Consider the following 20,000-nt stretch of genomic DNA (forward strand, 5'->3'; position numbering starts at 1 on the left):
GGCGAAAGCCATGAATTGATTTTACACGTTTTCTATTCTTTTTTTTTTTTTTCTGTACAGGTGGTGGCCCTTTTACTTTTTCAAACCCACAAGAAACTGTTGTCCATGACTTGTCTACTGATGACAAAGACTATATTTCAGTTGCGGAAGAGGTGAGCAAAGTATTCACTTTTGCCAAGAAATAGATGATCAGTTAAAAACAAAATCGTAGGGAACATTACCTTTGAGCAGTTGTTCCTGTAACTCTGATGTTTGCCTCAATCTTGCACCACATTTCCAGCCAATCAGAAGCTTAAGCAAGACCAATCGCAGTTTTTCCGCGCTTTGCTGGGTGTCGTCGCATCCGCTTTGTTTAGCGATATGATTGGCTGATTTGATTAGCTGTGTCAGTTGTGATTGGCCAAAGCAATTTCTTGGCATTTGCTTTTACGGACCTAGTCGAACATCATTCATGCACAATTCAGCAATGATCAACCCTGCATGAAAGTTATGCCGCTATTTGTTTGGTTGTGCGTCTCAACTGGAATCACCATGTGGTGTTTTTAGAGAAAAGGGCTTTTTTAAGACCCTGTTTTGACATTTCTCCTCAAATTTCATTTGTTTCACTCAATCGTTCTGACTTATTTTATCTCAGCATTCTTAAACCGGTCGCTCTCGAGTTAATTCCCTGTCGAACTGAACATTTGCCATGAAATATTGAAATGTTTTTTATTTTCGTATCTAGATGCAAAGCACTGTTGTTAAACACAAAAAAGATGGTGGATTGTCGGGAGGCTTCTTTGAATCTTACAGTATTGCCAAAGTAAGGATGTTTTTACGTTTAACTGAGTCCTAAGCTGACGTAGCAAACGCGCCCAAGCGAAGACTTGTGATTCCCGCGAAAATCGAGGCGGGAAGATGAAGGTTCCCACCTCTTCTAAAAGATGCTGAGAGATCAGCTTTTAAATTTCAGAATGAATCAGATCTCAGTTTAACGAATGATCTGCCCCCCTCCCCCCACTCCCCTGATATGTCCAGAAAACTGTGTCCTCCATTTTTCTACCGTCTTCTAACTCCTCCTTCCCTCAACAAACTCATCTGATATCTTCCCGCATTTAAAGGCTTCACATTGGGAATTGTACAAGTTGTTCCCACATTTTACAAAGTACCGGTATATTATGGTCGATTGCAGTGCTTATGAAACCTTCTTTGTCTCATCTCTTAGATACAGAGAGTGATAAACAAAAGACTGTGGGACAAATATGTGTACAGAAGAAGAGAGGTACCAAACCGGGTTCTTGTTGTCTGTTTACTGACATCAGTTAGACAAGGTCGAGCCTGAGTCTGGGGACTAATCATTTGAGTGCTTCTTTTGCAGGTAGCGGAGGCCAATCACAATCACAGTAACGAAAGAATGCTGTTTCATGGTACGTAGCAAATCGTACTTTTTATCACCTACCCCGATTTGAAATACAGTATACGAACGCACTTAGTATAAAGGTGGCCTTGAACTGCCCTTTCAGTAACAAGAGATGAACTTTTCAAGAAATTTTTGGAGAGCACGATTATGTACTAACAAGAACAACTTGTCTGACCTACTTCCTGAAATAACTCCACAAAATTATCCTCTGATGAGATGTGGCGCAGAACGCTAAAAAGGGGTTCTTACCACAATTGCTTGTAATCTCGCAATCTGATTGGCTAATTTTCCGTTGTCGATAAGAGTCTAGACAACGCTGTACGCGTCATGTTCGCGTCAATTTGTCACGCAATGCAATAGCCAATCAAGAACGCCCATTTTGGGAAATAAACCAATCACATTGAGAGAAAGTTATAGACAACGCTTGCTCTTTCTTTCGTGTCATGAATTTGGTGACACTCTGAAATAAAAACTTTCTTTGGCGTTGAATATTGTGAAAAACAAATCGAAATTGTTGTGTACTTACTGCCTCGGCTGTGCCTCGCGAGCGAATATCGTTGTCGATAAGAGTACAGACAACGCTGAACCACATTCGATTTGTTAATTTTACCATTTGCAATCAATTACATTGATCCCTTTGTCTTGACACATACCTTTGTGTCTTTTGTATTTTGTTCATGCAAACGAAGTTAGTTGGTCTTTTTAGCACAAGGACAAAGAAATAATTTATTGGCCACCATTATTAATTAAGAATACAGGCTATAAGCTGTAACGGTGCGCACTGTTTCTCTATTCAAATTTGTCAACGACTGAAGCAAAGGAGCCATTGTTTCGACTGCTTATCAGCTTCTGGTTGGCACATGAATAACTACCGATGACGTACGGGCGGACATCGCTTAAAATTGAGTTTGCACTCGTCTTAAACCTCCTACATGGTAATTGATCACTATCTAGGCTTTGAAAGTCTGTGAATGCATTTCGGCCTTTTTGTTGAGCCAGGTGGAATTACTATTTCGAAGTTATTAAAGGCTTAAATGCAATGTTTTTTTTGTAACGACCTTCTTTTTAGCTGCATTCCAAATTGTAAGGAGTTAAATATTTCAACTGTCTTCTTTAACCAATTTTTTTTTCTGAGAATTTCATCCTTAAATAAAACCTATGAATTTTGGGCCAGAAAAAGGTACGAATCCAGGGAGATGAGGTTATTAAGGTGATGCACTGTATTCGCTTCCATGTTTTGAGCAAATGTTTTCTGCACACAGGTTCGGCATTCATCCACGCTATTCTTCAAAAAGGTTTCGATGAACGTCATGCTTATATTGGTGGCATGTTTGGAGCTGGTAAGTTTGCGTAGTTTTTTTTTGTATGAATTAAATGTAGTGCGGGTTATAGAATTAAATGAAGTGCGGGTTATAGGTGAAAGAGATAAGTGATCCTCGCTGGCACTTATCTGGACAATTTAAGCAATTGTCTCTTAAAGATACCTGACAATTTCAGCTGGCTGCAACAGGATTCGAACCCATGACTTCTGCGACGCCGGTGCAGTGCTCTACCAACTGAGCTACGAAGCCTCGAAGTTGTTCCTCGCCTCTAAGTTGGGTTCCACGCACTTATCAATGATAGAGCGATTTTCAATTGAGTGTCGTAAAACCAAAACCAAAGTAATTACCTTAGCCAATCAAAAAGGACGGAGACAATCCAGTAAACCAATCAAAACTCGAAGTAATTACACGTAGCCGACACAAAGCGCGGGAAAATATGCTCGGGCGAGCCACGATTGGCTTTGGTTTTGGTTTCACTTCTGATTGGTTGAAAAAAGTGGCGCGAGAACGTTGAACCAATCACTGAGTGAAGTAATCATAAACCAAAGCAATTCGCTAATTGCTTTCGACACTCAATTGAAAACCGCTCTAAGTGCGAGGATCGTTTCATATGTGTGACGCAAGTGGTGAAATAAGCAAGTTTTAAAATCGCGCGCATGGTTCCTAGATACGATTGTGTCTTGTCCATGTGTGTATACTTGGTAAGAACAAACTAACATTGTTATATAATATGTGCAGGTATTTATTTTGCTGAAAATTCGTCCAAAAGTAACCAATATGTTTATGGCATTGGCGGCGGATCAGGCTGTGCTCTACATAAAGACAAATCGTGTTACTTATGCGAAAGGTAATGGATGAAGTATTTCGTTTTCTTCCTGAGCACGTTATTTTTTTGGAGATTTTGTTTTATCTTTCATTTCTTCCAAATGCAAGCGCTGTAAAAGATGAAGTGTTTTTCGTAAATGTACAAATAATCGTCATTTTCCCCCACCCCTCAGCTTTTAATTTACCTTAGCCCGGTTGTTCAATTAATCCAGGATTAGCGTGAACTTTTGTCTCATGTTTTCAACTTTTTGAGGAAAGTTTCTTTTGCTTATTTTTTGTTTTTCAAAATTGACTTATTCTAATGTAAAGTTTTGCCGAATATCAGCGTTGAAGAGCATTTGAGGGTACAGAAATAAACTCCTTAGTTAATTTTTAATCTGGGATTAGCGTTAATCGGTTTTTGAACAACCGGGTCCAGGTCTGTGCGCGTCGAATTAAGACTTTGTATCAACATATCGTTTTTGGAAAGCAGATCTTTTTAATGGACGTATATCGGCACCAGAAAACTGACAAATTCTGACATATTACTGGTACGATCGTCCTCAACACCTTGCGCACGTGCAAACGATTCTTTCTTGTTAATATTAAATAAAGTTGGTTGTTGTTGAAAAACGGTTTGTCCAGGGTAATGGCAGGCCATAAGAGCATCACTTATGCTACTTGTTCCTGTTCGTTGGGAGGTTGGACAATTTGTTCGCTAAAAAAATGTTTGTTCGTTTTCAAGGCAACTGCTGTTATGCCGCGTTGCCCTGGGAAAGCCTTTTTATCAGTTCTCAGCAGTCAAGATGGCACATTCTCCTCCCGGGCATCATTCCGTCATTGGACGTCCCAGCTCTGAAGGACTCTCATTTGCTGAATATGTTGTGTACAGAGGAGAGCAGGTAAGGAGACACTCCTGATCTTTGTGCAAGTATTAAAACGTTATTTTATAAACACTCGTCACATTGGCTCGGCGATTCCCATTTTCCGTGCATTTAAGGGCTGCTTCGAGACCGAAGAAGTTGAAATTACAATTTGATCAGCTTCAAGTTCTTTCAAATTTAGAAATCATGCGGAAATGTATATTAGAGTGCGTTGGGTTAGGATTAGGGTGTATGTTCGATTTAGAGAACAATGGACCCTTGGCTCAAACACAATAGACCTCTTATTAAAGCATCGTTTAAATGAAAAAAAAAAGTATTTTGAAGGGAAAAATATAAATAAGCTCTTGTAAATTTGTCAGATTATAAATAGGCCATTTCCGAGTTCATGTCTGACTCCTCTTTAAAGTGAGTCTGCGCGGTGCGACGTTTTCCTCATGAAAATTATTTTTTATTCATATGCAAAGTAGAACAAATGACCATCACAAAAATTTAGCACTTAGCCTCGCTTTGAAGAGGAGGCAGACATGAACTCCGAAATGGCCCAGTTTGGACTCGCCCTACGAGCTCGTGCAATTTTCTTAGTCTTTACCATAATGTGCTCGTGCTTATATATTCCAAATTGCATTCGAGATAATTTGATTACTTATTAACAAAAAATCGGAGATAACACGCGCGTATTACGCAACCATACTAAAATTGCGCCATTCAGGGCCAGCATTTGTTTGGCTGTTATTTGATGAATCAGAATTCTTAGTTTGTTACTTCATTTTAGCGCAGATTTACTTCTTCTCTGCTCTGTTATACATGAAAACTGCATTTCTCTGAGCGAATCAGAGTAGTGAAATTTGTCCATGGTTGGTATGGGTGTAACCTGGCCTTTCTTTTCCCTTTGCAGGCGTACCCAGAGTACCTTATTACATATAAGATTGTCAAACCATGTGACGCTGAAGGATCGCCCTGAACTGTAATGGCGTCTTGTATTTAGGGGAGTCAAATGTGGAGAGACCTCGACTCAGATGTTTCAGTGCATACTATCAGCTCGACCTTAACTTCAAACAACTTACTTAATTTGATTTTAAGTAGGACTGAGTGGCGCACTTTGTGAAGAGACTTCACAAGTTAATCAATTAATTTTGCGTAAAAGTAAATGCATGAAGTCTCAACAAACTCAAAGCAAAGGAGGTTTAATTGTCCGAAATTATAAAGGTGGAAAAGGGAGACGAACCTGTTTGGAGTGAAGGTTTAGAAATAATTTTCTCATTTAGTATTACATGTATACCCTTGGTCAGCTACAATTTTAATTTAGATAGTCTCTCTGCGTCTCAGAATTTAAATTTATAGTAGGTCGGTAATTAGAACAAAAGTTCGTTTGGGTACTTATTTTTGGTGCAAACCTGGCGTTCATCGCCAAATGCAATGTAGCAAATTATTGACTCTTGTATAAAAAAAATTGTCTGTTTTTAAAGGTTTCTCCTCAGTGTCATTCGTCTGGTTTTCTTGTAGTTTTCGGAAACTAGCCATTCAAAACTTACAGTCCGAGACTTCAGAGAGAACGCGACTACTGCAATTGTTTGTTAATCTTTATCTGTAAATAGATTTATTATGGATAAAAATAGAAATATTGTGAGTAGATGTTGGCACCAAGTCTTTCTCCTTTTCTTTCATTGTCTTTATAATTTCAAAAGTATTGTAAATAGATTTTTGCGTACCAGCGTATTCGTTTCGATAGAGTATAGACGTAATATACCACCTCCTTGTTATGTACATGAAAAAAAAAATGGTTTGCCTTAATTTATTAAATAAATTTTCTCTCCAAGTGTGCCTTAACCAGACCGGAAAGATATGTGCGTAAGTTTGTTGTTGACAAAAATGGTTTTGTGATGCTTGCACTTTCTGCCTTGGTGTAGTGATGTGAAATTTCGCTGTTTTGGTTGCAAATTATGAATTTGCCGGCTTTGCTCCAAAACAAAAGTACACGGCTTAGACCGTTTCCACGGAAATGGTCCGTACTGCAAAGTCCCGACCGAGAAAGAACCAATCAGAGCGCTGGGATTTGCCCAAGACTGGCTTTGCCATATAATAATTCCTTATCACTGACACTTTAATTTTGTCCAGGGAAAATGCTCAGAAAAATACCGAAATACAGGAAACACCCGCATATAAGAACAAGTGCATCGAGAACAACAGGCTGAAATTTGGCCAATAAAGCACCATATAAATAAGAAAAATTTCAGCCTGATACATTAAGATGTGCTTAATATAAAGGGAAAGGGTATTAGAATAACGAAACAATTCAGTACAGTAACTGGTATCAAAGTACTATGGTGTTCGGGACCATTACAAACTCTAAAATCTATTACAAAAAAGCACTGTGTGTTAATTATAAAGTATGAATATAAGTGGGATAAAACTACAGCCCGGACTGTTTCCACATGGCATATATAAAAGTATTACCTGTTCTGTTCGTACAAAGCTTCGGCATATTAATTAAAATGGCGCTGTCGTCTTAGGTTATAGCGTGAGTTGTCATAGTCTGGTGGAAGGAGCGCCTTCAATTTATGGTTTGGATCGCTGACAATGTTATCAAGAAGCTTGCTACATAGTACGTAATGATGCTCCAAAACGGGTGTTACCCCCACCTCCATTGCCGAGTTGCACTTTCTTGCTCTTTTCTCGAGCCGTACCAGCTCGTTCTTTAAATACTGGGGGAGACCGTTGAAAAAGACAGGTGCTGCATAATCTATAACATCTCTCACGCACGATACATAGAACAGTGCTAGATCTTGTTTCGGAACTCCCGCTCTTTTTAACTGATTTGTGAAATAGAGTCTCTTGCTAGCCTTTTTGGTTATTTCAGTTTCAGTCATGGTCGTTCCATGTTCGATCGTTCGCTAAAGTATTAAAGGCCTAGTAGCGTACTAGTAACAAACTCTACCTCCTTCCCTTCTATGATGACGGGATCAAAGACTCTTTGCTCTTTGACAAAGGAGATCCTGAGTTCTTTGCACTTATTTCTTATTTTTATAAGTATTTCTGACACCAAGTTTAAGAAGATTTTAAGAACACTTTCAGGCTGATTTCTCACTAAGCACCCCTTAATTGAATAAGAACGCGATCAGCCTGAAGTCAGTGTTGTTATTAATATGGAGGTCTTTACAAAGAAATCGGTCCGCAAGGCGTGTACGTGCATTCTTCTGTTTGTCAAGAATACTGCCTGCTGCAGGTCCATAGCATTGCAAATGTCTAGTCATATTTACAAAGTGGTTTGTTTTGAAAGGATCAAGTTGTCATGATCATAACAGAAAAATTATACTGTCATGCATGAAAGGTTCTAAAACAAACTCACACTTGGTCTTTTCCCTGGTAGATTTATTTATAGAACGCCTCAGCACGCCTGACTGTTGTAAAAGCCAATCAAAACAAAGCTATCCCAGCGCCAAGGAAAATGTGATACTGTTCGCGGGAAATAACCTGTTCTTAAACATAAATTTATCCGGGAAAGGGTTTACTCAAGGAATTATTGGAGATTGCACGAAGCTCTCCTTGATGAGCTCATGCGGGCGATTAAAAGGAGCCACGAAATTTTTATTTGATGCTTCGAACGCGAATTGCACCAATAAATTGAATGAGAGGAGTTTTAGCCTAGCGATCCCTGAAAACGATCTCGCAATACAACCGAATTAAATTTATTACTGAAACCTTGAACCAACCCCGCTTGGAAGCGCTTTGGAAGCGTTGTTGGAAGCAAGGAATAATAGGTGCGAATGGACAAACCTGGGCACGAGTGTTTGCCGAGAAAAACTGGGTCGAGTAAAAAAGGCGGTCATTTCCAAAATGGAGTCTACATCAGATGACGCAGAACCCTCTTTCACCATTGTAAACAAACAACTTCAAGATGTTGTACGCTTTCAGCACACGGTCATAGCTAAGATGAAAGCTAAGGTAAGTGACCAGTGGAGGTAACATCTCTTTATTCGATTCCTGAAAAAAGTTACAATGGCGCAATTTCACGAAACTTTGAATTCTTGTTTCATGAAGCGTTTTGAATTTGTGATCCCTTTTTATAGGGCTTCACAGAAATTATACAGCTCTTTTGCTGTCATCAGGGAATTAGGGAGAGGTGGTATTAAACTATTTGTAAATTTACAGATGTCAAGAACAGATGACCGTGTATCGCGGGATGAGTACGACAAATTGGCCAGGGAGCTTGAAGTATATTTATCTTTTTGTTTCATTACTCCTCACCTCCATTCTCCTTTAACGTAATAAGTTACTTACTGTGACCGCGCACCGGTGGCTCAGTTGGTTGAGCATCGGGCTGCCATGCTGGAGGTTGTGAGTTCGACTCCGGCCGGAACACACATCCGCAAATGGTTAAAACTTTCAAGTGTTCTCGTCTCACAGCCCTTCAATGTTCACAACCCAGTGGGGACGTAAGAGAACCCACACACTATTCGTAAAGAGTAGGGCATGGAGCTCCAGGTGTTGTGGTCAGGCCTCATATCATTCATTACCATTACATTAACATTACCATTACGTTCCAATCAGACAGTGACTTGAAAAAGTTGCGCTTCTGTCAGACTTGTGGTGATGCTATATTTAAGTTAAAACTCTCATTGGTCAGTGGGTCAATAGCTGTGTATGGAAACACTGCTGTGATATCACACGAATTTTGATTGGTTATGTATTGTCAGACACATGTTTTGACTGGCTGGTAGGAAATATGAGCGTGTATCAAGAAAATCTGTTTCAATCGACTGTGTCTCAGGTTTGCATAACTGTTGAGAATTCTCCCAACTCTCTGGACTCTCTATTGCTTTTATAAAATATTCCTCAAAGATAATTTCGACAAATGAAGGAAAATGCTGGTTTTTTACTTCTTGATTGAAACAGATTTTCTTGATGCACGCTCATATTTCCTACCAGCCAATCAAAACACGTGTCTGACAATACATAACCAATCAAAATTCGTGTGATGTCACAGCAGTGTTTTTATACACAGCTATTGACCAATGAGAGTGTACGTACTATCCTAATTATTTTAAAAATAAATTTAGGTAATGTACTGTATCTCGTAGCTCTTTGGGTACTTCAGACACCAACCCCTTGATTTAGTTGAACTCAATTTTCTTTAGAAGAATCCTTACCCTCTAAGATGGAAAATGGAAGCAATATTTAGTGCTTACAAATTAATGCACTAAAAGTGCCTAAAAGTGTGTTAATGTGATTGGCACTTTAATAGCTCTCGTAACATATGGTGTGATTGTCTTGATACCCAAGGCAAAAACAAAAGACTAAACAAGTGAAGCCATTTCTTTGACTTAAGTTATAGTACATGTACCAAACAATAGCTGCTACATTACTGCTTAATAAGCAGTAATATTTAGTATAGTGCTTACAGTTGCACAATACTTATAAAAAAGCACTTTTTAATCCTGTTGTAGGAGGAGAAACTAAATCATGTACGAACAAAGGCCAAACTAGCCAGTGAGAGTGAAAAGTTACAGTTTGCTCTTGGAGAAATTGATATTTTAAACAAGCAAATTCAGAGAGAAAAGACAACTTTTGAAAATGTGTAAGTACATTATTTTGAGTGCTTCAGTAGTCTCTTCTAGGTAATGTGTATGGCCTGTCTGCACCCACCGCTTTCTTTATGAAATTAATACCTTTTCCATTGAACCCGCATCAAATTAGTTGATAAAGTATAAAAAGTGAAAATATAAAATGAACCATTATAGGGAGACTTAAAAGGTGATTTTTCAAGCTTTAGCTCTTTGTTATAAGTACCGATAGGTGTCAAAGAAAAGCTGATTTATTAAAGTGTTGCTGTACCCTGATAGACCATGCAGTGAGACTTCAGTCTGGTTGGTGAACGAGACATTTTCTCAGGGGGTGTCAGTGCTTGAACTTAAAAAAAAATCCAGATTGTCCCTGTTTCAAAAGCTTGGCAACCAAACCCATGAATTAGGTTGCCCTGATAAATCCTTGGTTGCCCACGCGGAAACCCCCAACTATCAACTGCAGTCTGTGTTGAGATGCAATCTCATAGCTTATCATGGAGCTTGAGTATCCCGTAGTTCTTAGTGTGTGCCTGTGGTTTTTGTGTAAGTCTGGGTTTGAGTTCACCATTGCCCACATGTTTGTGATTTTCCTATATCCGACAATGGGACGACCGGACGACGGCTAATTTTGAGCACTGCTGATGTTTATTTTTCATCCCCTGGATGTTTAATGCAAGGTGCATCTGTGGTGTTACTCTATGTACCCCCCATAGTGGTACAATTCATAGGGAAGAGACCTTCCAAGATGTTGAGCAGCGTTGCTTTCAATTGTCACACCCTTAGTTGTGCCCTGTTCACCCCAACTACTGTGAATAAACATCAATGAAAGAAATGTGTCTTTGATTAATAACACGTGCGGGTTACAGACGAAAGGTTGAATTAAGTGATCCTTGCAGTTATCTGGATAATTTTAAGCAAATGTCTTTTATAGACACCTGAAAAATTCAACAGGATTCAAACCCATGACCTCTGCGATGCTGGTGCAATGCTCTACCAACTGAGATACTATGAAGCCACACAGTTGGGAGCAGATCAATTTTTTGGGCTCATCTCTTCCCATGAAAGGAATGTGATCAATCTTTTCACTGAAACACATTCATGAGCCCAATAAAAAACTGTGTGGCTTCAAAGCTCCGTTGGTCTAGAGCATTGCATTGGCATCACAGAGGTCATGGGGTGGAATCCCATCAAAGCCGCCTGAAATTTTCAGGTGTCTATGAAAGATAATTGACTTAATGCTTAAATTGTTCAGATAAGTGCAAGAATTACTTCAATCTTTCATGAATAAACATCATGGTTATATTCAATGTTAAAAATTTTGTGGTTGCTACGAAATTAATTTTTCACCAAACTTCTCAATAAAAGGTTGCTGCCCCCTTTTTGTGATAGTTATGTTATTGATAAGCCAATTATTTTTGTATTCAGAATAAGCGTGAAATGTACGTTGCAGTTGTCTCTTTATGTAAGGATGTATTAAATAAATTACGCGTTGCTAGATTTAAGTTTTGCAGTGAAGCTGCTTGCTGCTGTTTACAAACAGTGTAGAAAGTCCTGTGGCACGAGTTATTTAGTTTGTGTCCTCTGTCAACCCTATGCTTGAGCAACTTACATTATTGCCACTGAATTTTCATTACAAAGCTCACAAAAATAATTTCTTTGGTGGCATGATAGGTATGGTCAAGTTAAAAGCAAAGCACTGGAAGAAAATCAAGAAAAGAAGCAGTTCCAGACAAAGTGCCAAGGTCTGTACAGTGTAGTTCAAAGTTACAGTAATTTGAAGTAAGGCGAAGGTCAAATGTGTGTTTCTAAAATGATGGTTAACATTTTTATTATTTTAAGTCAACCAAGGTTTTTTTATGTGTCACTGTCAACACACTCTAGTTTTTATGTTATCTACCACATGATATAAAGTATACAATATGTACTAGAAATAAGGAGGCATTTATCACAAAAAAAAATTATAAGACAATCAAGGTGTTAAATTTTAAGAGAGGAAGATACAAAAAGGAAAGAGATTAGCTGCCCTTCAAGCATTTATTGGGTAAGCAATTTGAAAATATACATTGTAAGACAGTTACAAGCTTTCGTTAAAATCTGTATTATGACTTGTAGCAATGGAGGAGCTGTGTTCAAAACAAGATGACGTATTAACAACAAAAGATGCCAAAATTAAGGAGCTGAGGACACGCCTTGTGCGCCAGAAACAGGTGCATCAGCAACAGCTTTCAGATTTGGATATTCATCGACAGCAGGAACAGTACATCAACTACAGCACACAGAAAATCCAAGAGAACCCGAAAAGAACTCGCCTGAAACGAGTGTCCTTCAGATAATATTTGCTAAATTACATAACATTCATTATTTCTTGGCAAAGTGAGTACTGGCAAAAGATCCCTAGACAAAATTGAGGACAGTGTTCCACAAGAGCAAGTGCCTTTTCTTTCATTTTGCATTTCTGTTAGTGTTTTACGCACAGTGCCACCTACTGTTTGTAATACAACAGGTACTGTATAAAGCTATGGAGAAAAGTATATCTTTGTTATGGCTGTTGGAATATGAAGTAAAAGTTGAGGGTAGCCGTGCATTTTTTGAAATAATTAGGTTTGTTTTGCTTAAAAGTGGACACTTCATTTGAAAAACAAAGAAACACAACCATGCGAATTTTCCAAGGCATTGCTTTGAAATCGCGCCACCAAAAATCAAAATCTTTATGTGAAAAAATGATTGTGTGATGCTCAGTTTGTGTGTGTAATAACAATAGGTGGCACTGTAGTATAGACAGAACAACAAAATAATAGTGTTGACAATTTGCAGTTAAGTGGGTCAGCAATGTCTTTGGACAGCAGAGATAACTCAGAAACAAGGCAAGGTTGCCTGGTCGTTCTCCAGTGGCACTCACTAAGAGGCAAGAATTTGACATGTTTTATGTGACGAGTCATCTACACGAGCAATTTTTTGTATGTAATACTAATAATAATAACACCTAAGTCTCAAGGTTATTTAGCCAAGCACGAGTGCTCCGCTAACTGGGGAGACTACAAATCAACTGAAACCAGAACAAATCAAATCAGATGTTGTTTTTTGAGGAAAGAGGAAAAGAGGAGTACCAAGAGAAAACCTCTCGGAGCAGAGTAGAGAATATGGCGTAGAATCCAGGAATTGATCCCATGCCACATTGGTGAAAGGAGTGCTACCTCCCCCCCCCCCCCCTCCCTGATTCCTCCCTGCCCCCTCCCTGCTCCCTGTGACGATTTGGAAGGAAGCTGTTAGCAACTCTTGCTATAAGCCAGTTTAACACACCACGATTTAAAGGGACAATTAAAATATTTTATGTTGTTGTTGGCCTCTCACGACCAATCTTTCTGGCCAACATGTACGTGTACGATGGATGAATGACAATCACAGGCTTTAAATAATTAACAATTATTCGCCGAAGGCGTAGTGAATATTCACCGATAATCACTGAGCCTGAGGCGAATAATTGTTTTAGTATAAATACACAGGTGATTATTTCAAAAAAAGAGAAAAAAAAAACATTTCAACGCGAAATCATCTTCACTTGCAGTGGCAAAACGACTACTGGTAGCCATTTTGTCCGTCTAGGTGATTATCGGCTGATAATCCGAGATAGCGAGCCAATGAGAGCGCGCGATTTTGTATAATCACCTGTGTATTTATCCCAATAATATTACTATTATTAGGCTCTGACAGTTTCTTTTACACTGTAAGTAAAATATAATTAGAATGAAGGAAAGCCAAATTTTTCCCAACAGTTTAAAATTTTAATGGTGTAAATAACAGTACATGGCATGTACAACAAATCAACATCATATTAGAGCGAGTTTCAATTGAGTGTCGTAAAACCAAAACCAAAGTAATTACTTTGGCCAATCAAACGGGACTGAGAAAATCCGGCAAACCAATCAAAACTCGAAGTAATTACACGTAGCCGACACAAGCGCGGAAAAATGTGCACGCGTGAGCCACGATTGGTTTTGGTTTCACTTCTGATTGGTTGAAAAAATGGCGCGAGAACTTTGAACCAATCACTGAGTGAAGTAATCATAAACCAAAGTAATTATCTAATTACTTTCGACACTCAATTGAAAACCGCTCTAAATATATCCGAGAGAATGTCTATCTAGAGACATAACCGACACCGGAAACTGCGCAAAAAAAACCCTCTGGCACCCAGGGTAGTGGCAAAGCCAGTCTTAGGCAGATCCGAACGCTCTGATTGGTTCTTTCTTGGTCGGGATTTTCCAGTAGCCGTGTATTTTTGTTTTGAATTCGAAATTTCAAACCAAAAAATGTGAATATTGTCATTCTTCACAGCGAAAATACCAGAACAATCTAAAAATATTGAAATTTTTGTTAAGTTTTCAAAGATAATTGAAGAAGGCGAACATTTTATTATCCAGAAGATCAGGAAACTTTTGATGCAGAAACTGAAACAGTCACCAACGAAAGCCAGGCCACAGTTGTTCAAAAGGTGGATAACGCTACCCACCGGATAAATCACTATCTATGGGATAGTACAATTTTGTTTCGCTATGACTTAGAGCGGTTTTTCAATTGAGTGTCGAAAGTAATAAGCGAATTGCATTGGTTTTGCATTACTTCACTCAGTGATTGGTTCAAAGATCTCGCATAAATTTTTCAACCAATCAGAAGTGAAACCAAAACCAATTGTGGCTTGCTCGTGCACATTTTCCCGCGCTTTTTGCGACTACATGTAATTTCTTCGAGTTTTGATTGGTTTCCTGGATTGTCTCTGTCCTTTTTGATTGGCCAAAGTAATTACTTTGGTTTTGGTTTTAGCCTACTACACTCAATTGAAACTCGCTCTGTCCACTGCATGACCCACTGGATAGTGATTTATCCGGCGGATAGCGCTATCCATCGTGTGAACAACTGGAGCCAGGAGGCCATAGACGATTTTATCAGCCAACAGAAAAGTGCAAACACAAACAAGAAGACGGCTACTGATATAAACACTCTTCTCTGCTACGTGGACGCTAATGGCATGAAAAATGAGAAAATTGAAAGCTCACCTGCATCCGAGCGTGACCACCTTTTGTCAAAGAAACAGTGCCATAATAAAAAACTTATTACTTGCTAACCTTACTTGCTCGAGCCGTACTGGGAAAAATTGCAGTAGTGTCCGAATATTGGCCTGAGGTCGTGGCAGTAAAATTGTACTTGAACCACGAAAACTCGATGCTTTGACTTTCGTCAGTTTTCGACTTCTCCCGCCAAGCTAAATTAACACTGTTTACAACTCATGTCCTGCTACTGGCAATTTAGTGAATTATCCAAATTAAAGATTAAAGAACAATAAACAACTCTCAAGGGGTACCTGTCTTTGTTTAGGGCCTTACCGGACATCCTGTTTTTGGAGTGCTGAATCACTCCAAGAAACTTCCGTTCCGGCTTAAGGGCGGTGCCTACTAATTCAAAGGTATTGTTTCGCGGTTCACTGAATATACGGGAAAAGCAGATCTAAACAAGTGTTATTGAAATCCAAAAAGAAAATTGGAGGTAGCCACGCATTTTTCGAAGACAATTGGTCAACAATATTTGCAAAAAGCTTTAAAATGCAAACCAATGTATGGCGTTCTTTTCCAAATTGACACTTAATTATCCCTGAAAAATGCATGGTAACCCTCAATTTTCTTTTTGGGTACCAAGAGCACTTGCTAAATTCTGCTTTCTCCACATAGTTTTGAACCGCGCAAGAATATCCCTGTATTAATAAGCACCGACTATAGGAACTCCGACTATCTCGAGATGCGCAGAACGTATGCGCAATATCAATACGCGGGATGCTGGAAATCGGGAACTTCTCTTACCAAGGATCGGGTAAATATGCGGGATGGCATGCCGGGTGGTAAATGGTAAGCGCCTTCTCATCCTGTTGCTCTATAAATTTGGAAAATCGCTTAGCTTTATGCAACGATCACTCCATCTGGATTATTTGGCTAAAATGGTAAGCTCCCGCGGATACGCACTCGTTTTCCTGTTTCTCTATATTTCTCCTTTCTGACGCGCCAAACAAAAAGAGCGAAGGAGATTGATGCATGTACTTCTCGTTCATAAAAAAAAAAGCACGATGATCGAGTGAAAAAAAATTATGTATCTTAAAGCGCGATCAATCTCCTTATTGATATGTATTTTTCGTACTTAAAGCGCGATGATCGAGTCATTTTACAGTTCGGTTAACTACATTTTTCTGGGAATAGCACTCGATTCCTGATTAAGCCTAAGCGTTCGTTTCAGTGATTTTAGCTTCCAATTTACGGTTCCGTTAATTACACTTTTTACGAGATCGTGTGAAGAATATACGCCAAAATATAACTGAATTAAGGCCTGTTCCAAACGTCGTGCTACTGCCGTGCCGTACTCAGATGAATTTGGCTTGGCAGTGACACGACGATGGCACGGCAGCGGTTTCAAAGGTTGAACCTAATACAGTCGCGCCAAATTCAAAAGACAAAACAAATCATCCATCCAGCGTAATAGTATGCAAATAATGCAAAGTATATTAAATTAATTTATGAATTGAGTTCGGCGCAACAATAGCACGCCGTTTGAAACCAAGTCGTGCTACTGCCGTACGGCACGGAAAGTCCTGCCGTGCTAAGTAGTCGTGCCGAATCTAAGTCAGCCGTGCCGCGCTTAATGGTTTCAAACGGCCTGCTACTGCCGTGCTTAAATCGAAATGACAATTTCATTTGAGTTCGGCACGGCTGTAGCACGACGTTTGGAACAGGCCTTACAAATTACTGTGCATTATACCTCGTTCTTTAAACGTGGCGTCAACAACATTGCCTCGTTCTAGCGGCTTTCATTTTACGGTTCGGTTAACTACACTTTTCTGGAAATAGGCGTAAGAACTCTTGCAAAATTTTAGCTTTCATTTTGCGGTTCTGTTAACTACACTTTGTTCGAGATCGTGTGAAGAAAAGACAGTGACTAACATTACTATATGAACTTTGCAGTTGACATACTCGCTCTCGATACAAACTTGTTCGAATGTTCTTTAAATCATCATGATGCAGGTAATTTATTCTGGATTTCCCGATGTGGTTGCCTTTCTTACTAAGACTAGTTCCTTACTTAAGAGCAAACCCAACTTAAATAAAACTAAACAATTTTGTAGATTCAATGTGACAGACTCGCATCTCTTTGCTGTCCGCCACTAACAAGAACTATACATGTACGTATAGTGGGTCTTTTTTCCCTTCGTATCCGCGTATCCACTCAGAATATACTTACCAGCTCTAAAGAAAGAGCTCGAGAGGGACTTGTCCCCTGCGTATCCACGTATCCACCAACAAATATACTTACCAGCTCTAAAGAAAGAGAGGAGGGGGACATTGGGGTCTGCGGAAATGCGGCATCCATTAATTTTTAGCGCAGCATTTTGGAAATTGTAGTCTGAAAAGTTCGGAATCGCGGTATGATAAAACCCTACGGAAAGCGTTTCTCGTATGTTTTAGTTCACGGTATTCGGTGCAGAAATTACGTCACGGAATTATCATACTTCCGGTTGCTCCAGGGGAAAAGAAATTGAAACTTGTACGACCTTCCTCCTTGGTGCGGGATCACGCTTTACAAGGGCGACTCGTTTGACAGTCGTTTGCTGTACTGACAAAGGTAATCCATGCGTGCAGAGCAACTGAACATGGGGAAGAAAATGTAGGACATTAATTTCGATTTCGGTACATGATTTAACTGTTTTTGAACGCGGTATTTCTGGCGCGGAAATGCGGTATTGGGCCCGTATTGGGCAACCCCCAATGTCCCCCTCAGAGAGGGATTTGCCCACTGCGTATCGGGGTATCCACTCAGAAATATACTTATCAGCTCTTAAGAAAGACAGGAACTTGCCCACTGCGTATCCACTCAGAAATGTACTGCATATACAATAATACCAACTATATTTATGAAATAAATGAGTCTTCGTAGCCGCGTATTACGCTTTTTCAGGACTTGTCTTCGATGTGGCAGGGTATTCTCCAAATCTAGCACTTCACATTACATTCTATTCAGTTAACTCTATTCTCCAGATAGTCCACGGAACTTTAACTGGGATTCCATTCTCTCTGGTAAATATTCCTACATCTGCATGTTTCAGCACTCGGCAAAGTCCCTTTTTGGCTTATGGCTGTTTCTGCTTAGGTGACCTCACACACCGTAAGCCTTTTGATTTATACATCACTGCCAAGCCCGCCACTTCTGCTGGAGAGAACAGGACAGCCACAACACCGGGGACTCTTATCGAATAGTGTGTTGGTCCTTTAACGTCCCACAGGAACTTACGAACATGGAGGATATTTTGTGAGATGGGGCCTACGGTTTAAAGTCCTTATCCGAGAAGACTTGAAAGTCCAACCATTTGCAGATGAAATGACGAAGGCAGCACTTTCTCCTTAGTTATTTTAAGAGCCTGATTGTTGATCCGCGGGCCGGGTTTCGAACCCGCGACCTCCCGCATGACTGCCCGATGCTCAACCAACTGAATCACCGGTGCGCGATGAAATGTAACGAAGTTCACATATAGCACTGTTAAAAGTAAACGTGATAAGTGGTAGGTGGTTTAGCAGCCAATTATCACCATCCATTTGATATCGACAAAGAAGAAGGGATTGGGCTCACACCGTACCATTGCCGGAATAAAGGCATTTGACATTGTAAGTATGGAAGAAACGGCTGTGGTTCGAGAATCGTGTATGCTTATTCTTGAGACCTTTTAACCTGTTCGCAGATTATTTTGCATGTCTAGAGCCGGTTGCTTGAGGCCTATTTAGCGCTAACCGTTAAGAGGTGCGCTAACGATGCTTCGAGCAACCCTGACCTGGCTGTTATCTTACTATTAAACTAGAGATCGGCATTAATTTTCACTTCCTTTAGATTCTTGCACACTTTACACAACTAAGCCTTAGGAGAATATGAAATGTCACAGTTTAAAGGAAGTATTCTGTTGTTAATTCATCTGTTAAAGTTATTTTTGCGGCTAACGTTTTATCAGCCAACAAAGTTTAGAATTGAACACTAAAAAAAGCAAATTTCCCCGTACTTGCAGAGTTTGACTTCCGGAAATGGTGGAGCGGAAATTGTAGTAATACCGGAAGTTTATTCAGTATGCGCATGATCATTAAGGAAAAACGCTGATGTAGCATGACAACAACAATGGCGGGTCGACGAGTGAGTCGAGACTTAAAGATTCGACCGTAATATAGCAATTCTAGCGCCCTCTTTGTCGAAGACAAATTAACTATGCTAGAATCTGTCTGTGTTTTCATTTTTATATCTTACCTCCTCAAGAAGTCTGCACTGGTCATTTGAGAAGTCATGGAACAACCAGGAACAAGTCGGGTAATTTTCGGGATGCTTGCCAGTTTTATGTTTAAGTTTTAGTGGTGCCTTACGTTATCATTAAGTTATCATTATTTCTAGCTGAGAATGTTTTCACCATGTTAAAACGGAATATGCTTTGTTTGGTACGAGGTTTATTTGAGCAGTGAGACTTAGCGATAATTTTAAAACGGTTTAGCTTAGCTAGGAGTAATATTAAAATTATGATGTTCAGTACTTTGTACTTACTGAACATAGTTTTATTAACTCGTATAGTAGATGAATAGACTCTTCATTTTTTTATAGAAACTAACAGAAGTTAAAACTTGGTGAGGCTTTGATTAATTATGGTAGCAAACAGTACACAAAAATTATTTCCCTCTGTATGCTGACCAGTCCACAATATTGTCGACTGTGGAATAATCTCCTTAAATTAAGGTTAAATTTCTTCCCTTTACCCATAAGTTTTATACCCAGCGGTAGACACGTTGTAGCCGAACCAGATTCTCACCATAAGTTTGACAACACTTCTGGGAGTCATCAATTTTGTTCAAGTTTTCCACTCAACAAAAGAAACTTCGTGTAGTCTACACCTTGTTCAAAGGTTTTTTTACTCATAGTTCGTTTTCTCTCAAATTTATCTAATGCACGTGTTATAGAGAAGATATCT

The 20,000-nt window shown here is 39.4% G+C and overlaps 3 protein-coding genes and 1 pseudogene across 3 annotated transcripts in view; 3 read left to right on the forward strand and 1 right to left on the reverse strand.

The window, feature by feature from the left end:
- LOC138042989 (poly [ADP-ribose] polymerase tankyrase-1-like) overlaps positions 1 to 6,225 on the forward strand; it is a 29,411-nt gene extending 23,186 nt beyond the window's left edge. Inside the window, exons 28-35 of the mRNA XM_068889087.1 lie at positions 61 to 152; positions 725 to 802; positions 1,205 to 1,261; positions 1,358 to 1,406; positions 2,662 to 2,739; positions 3,460 to 3,568; positions 4,271 to 4,427; positions 5,305 to 6,225. Coding sequence (XP_068745188.1) covers positions 61 to 152; positions 725 to 802; positions 1,205 to 1,261; positions 1,358 to 1,406; positions 2,662 to 2,739; positions 3,460 to 3,568; positions 4,271 to 4,427; positions 5,305 to 5,370 — 686 coding nt within the window. The 3' untranslated portion in view covers positions 5,371 to 6,225. The remainder of the gene's footprint in view (positions 1 to 60; positions 153 to 724; positions 803 to 1,204; positions 1,262 to 1,357; positions 1,407 to 2,661; positions 2,740 to 3,459; positions 3,569 to 4,270; positions 4,428 to 5,304) is intronic.
- A 594-nt stretch (positions 6,226 to 6,819) lies between these two features.
- LOC138042990 (uncharacterized) lies at positions 6,820 to 7,512 on the reverse strand (annotated as a pseudogene).
- A 731-nt stretch (positions 7,513 to 8,243) lies between these two features.
- LOC138041314 (spermatogenesis-associated protein 24-like) lies at positions 8,244 to 13,860 on the forward strand. The gene is made up of 5 exons (XM_068887092.1): positions 8,244 to 8,351; positions 8,559 to 8,621; positions 9,854 to 9,984; positions 11,642 to 11,712; positions 12,083 to 13,860. The coding sequence occupies exons 1-5, from the start codon at positions 8,244 to 8,246 to the stop codon at positions 12,301 to 12,303; spliced, it is 594 nt and encodes a 197-aa protein (XP_068743193.1). The 3' UTR covers positions 12,304 to 13,860.
- A 5,279-nt stretch (positions 13,861 to 19,139) lies between these two features.
- The window catches only part of LOC138042991 (uncharacterized), a 12,683-nt gene continuing 11,822 nt past the window's right edge, over positions 19,140 to 20,000 (forward strand). The window contains exon 1 of the mRNA XM_068889089.1: positions 19,140 to 19,351. Coding sequence (XP_068745190.1) covers positions 19,328 to 19,351 — 24 coding nt within the window. The 5' untranslated portion in view covers positions 19,140 to 19,327. The remainder of the gene's footprint in view (positions 19,352 to 20,000) is intronic.

Source organism: Montipora capricornis, chromosome 3 (assembly GCF_036669925.1).
Source record: "Montipora capricornis isolate CH-2021 chromosome 3, ASM3666992v2, whole genome shotgun sequence".
Classification (NCBI taxonomy): Eukaryota; Metazoa; Cnidaria; class Anthozoa; order Scleractinia; family Acroporidae; genus Montipora; species Montipora capricornis.

Coding starts and splice junctions, on each gene's coding strand:
- LOC138041314 (XM_068887092.1), top strand. CDS start 8,244: ATGGAGTCTACATCAGATGACGCAGAACCCTCTTTCACCATTGTAAAC. Junction 9,985..11,641: donor AAGACAACTTTTGAAAATGT/GTAAGTACATTA, acceptor GTGGCATGATAG/GTATGGTCAAGTTAAAAGCA. Junction 11,713..12,082: donor GTTCCAGACAAAGTGCCAAG/GTCTGTACAGTG, acceptor TATGACTTGTAG/CAATGGAGGAGCTGTGTTCA.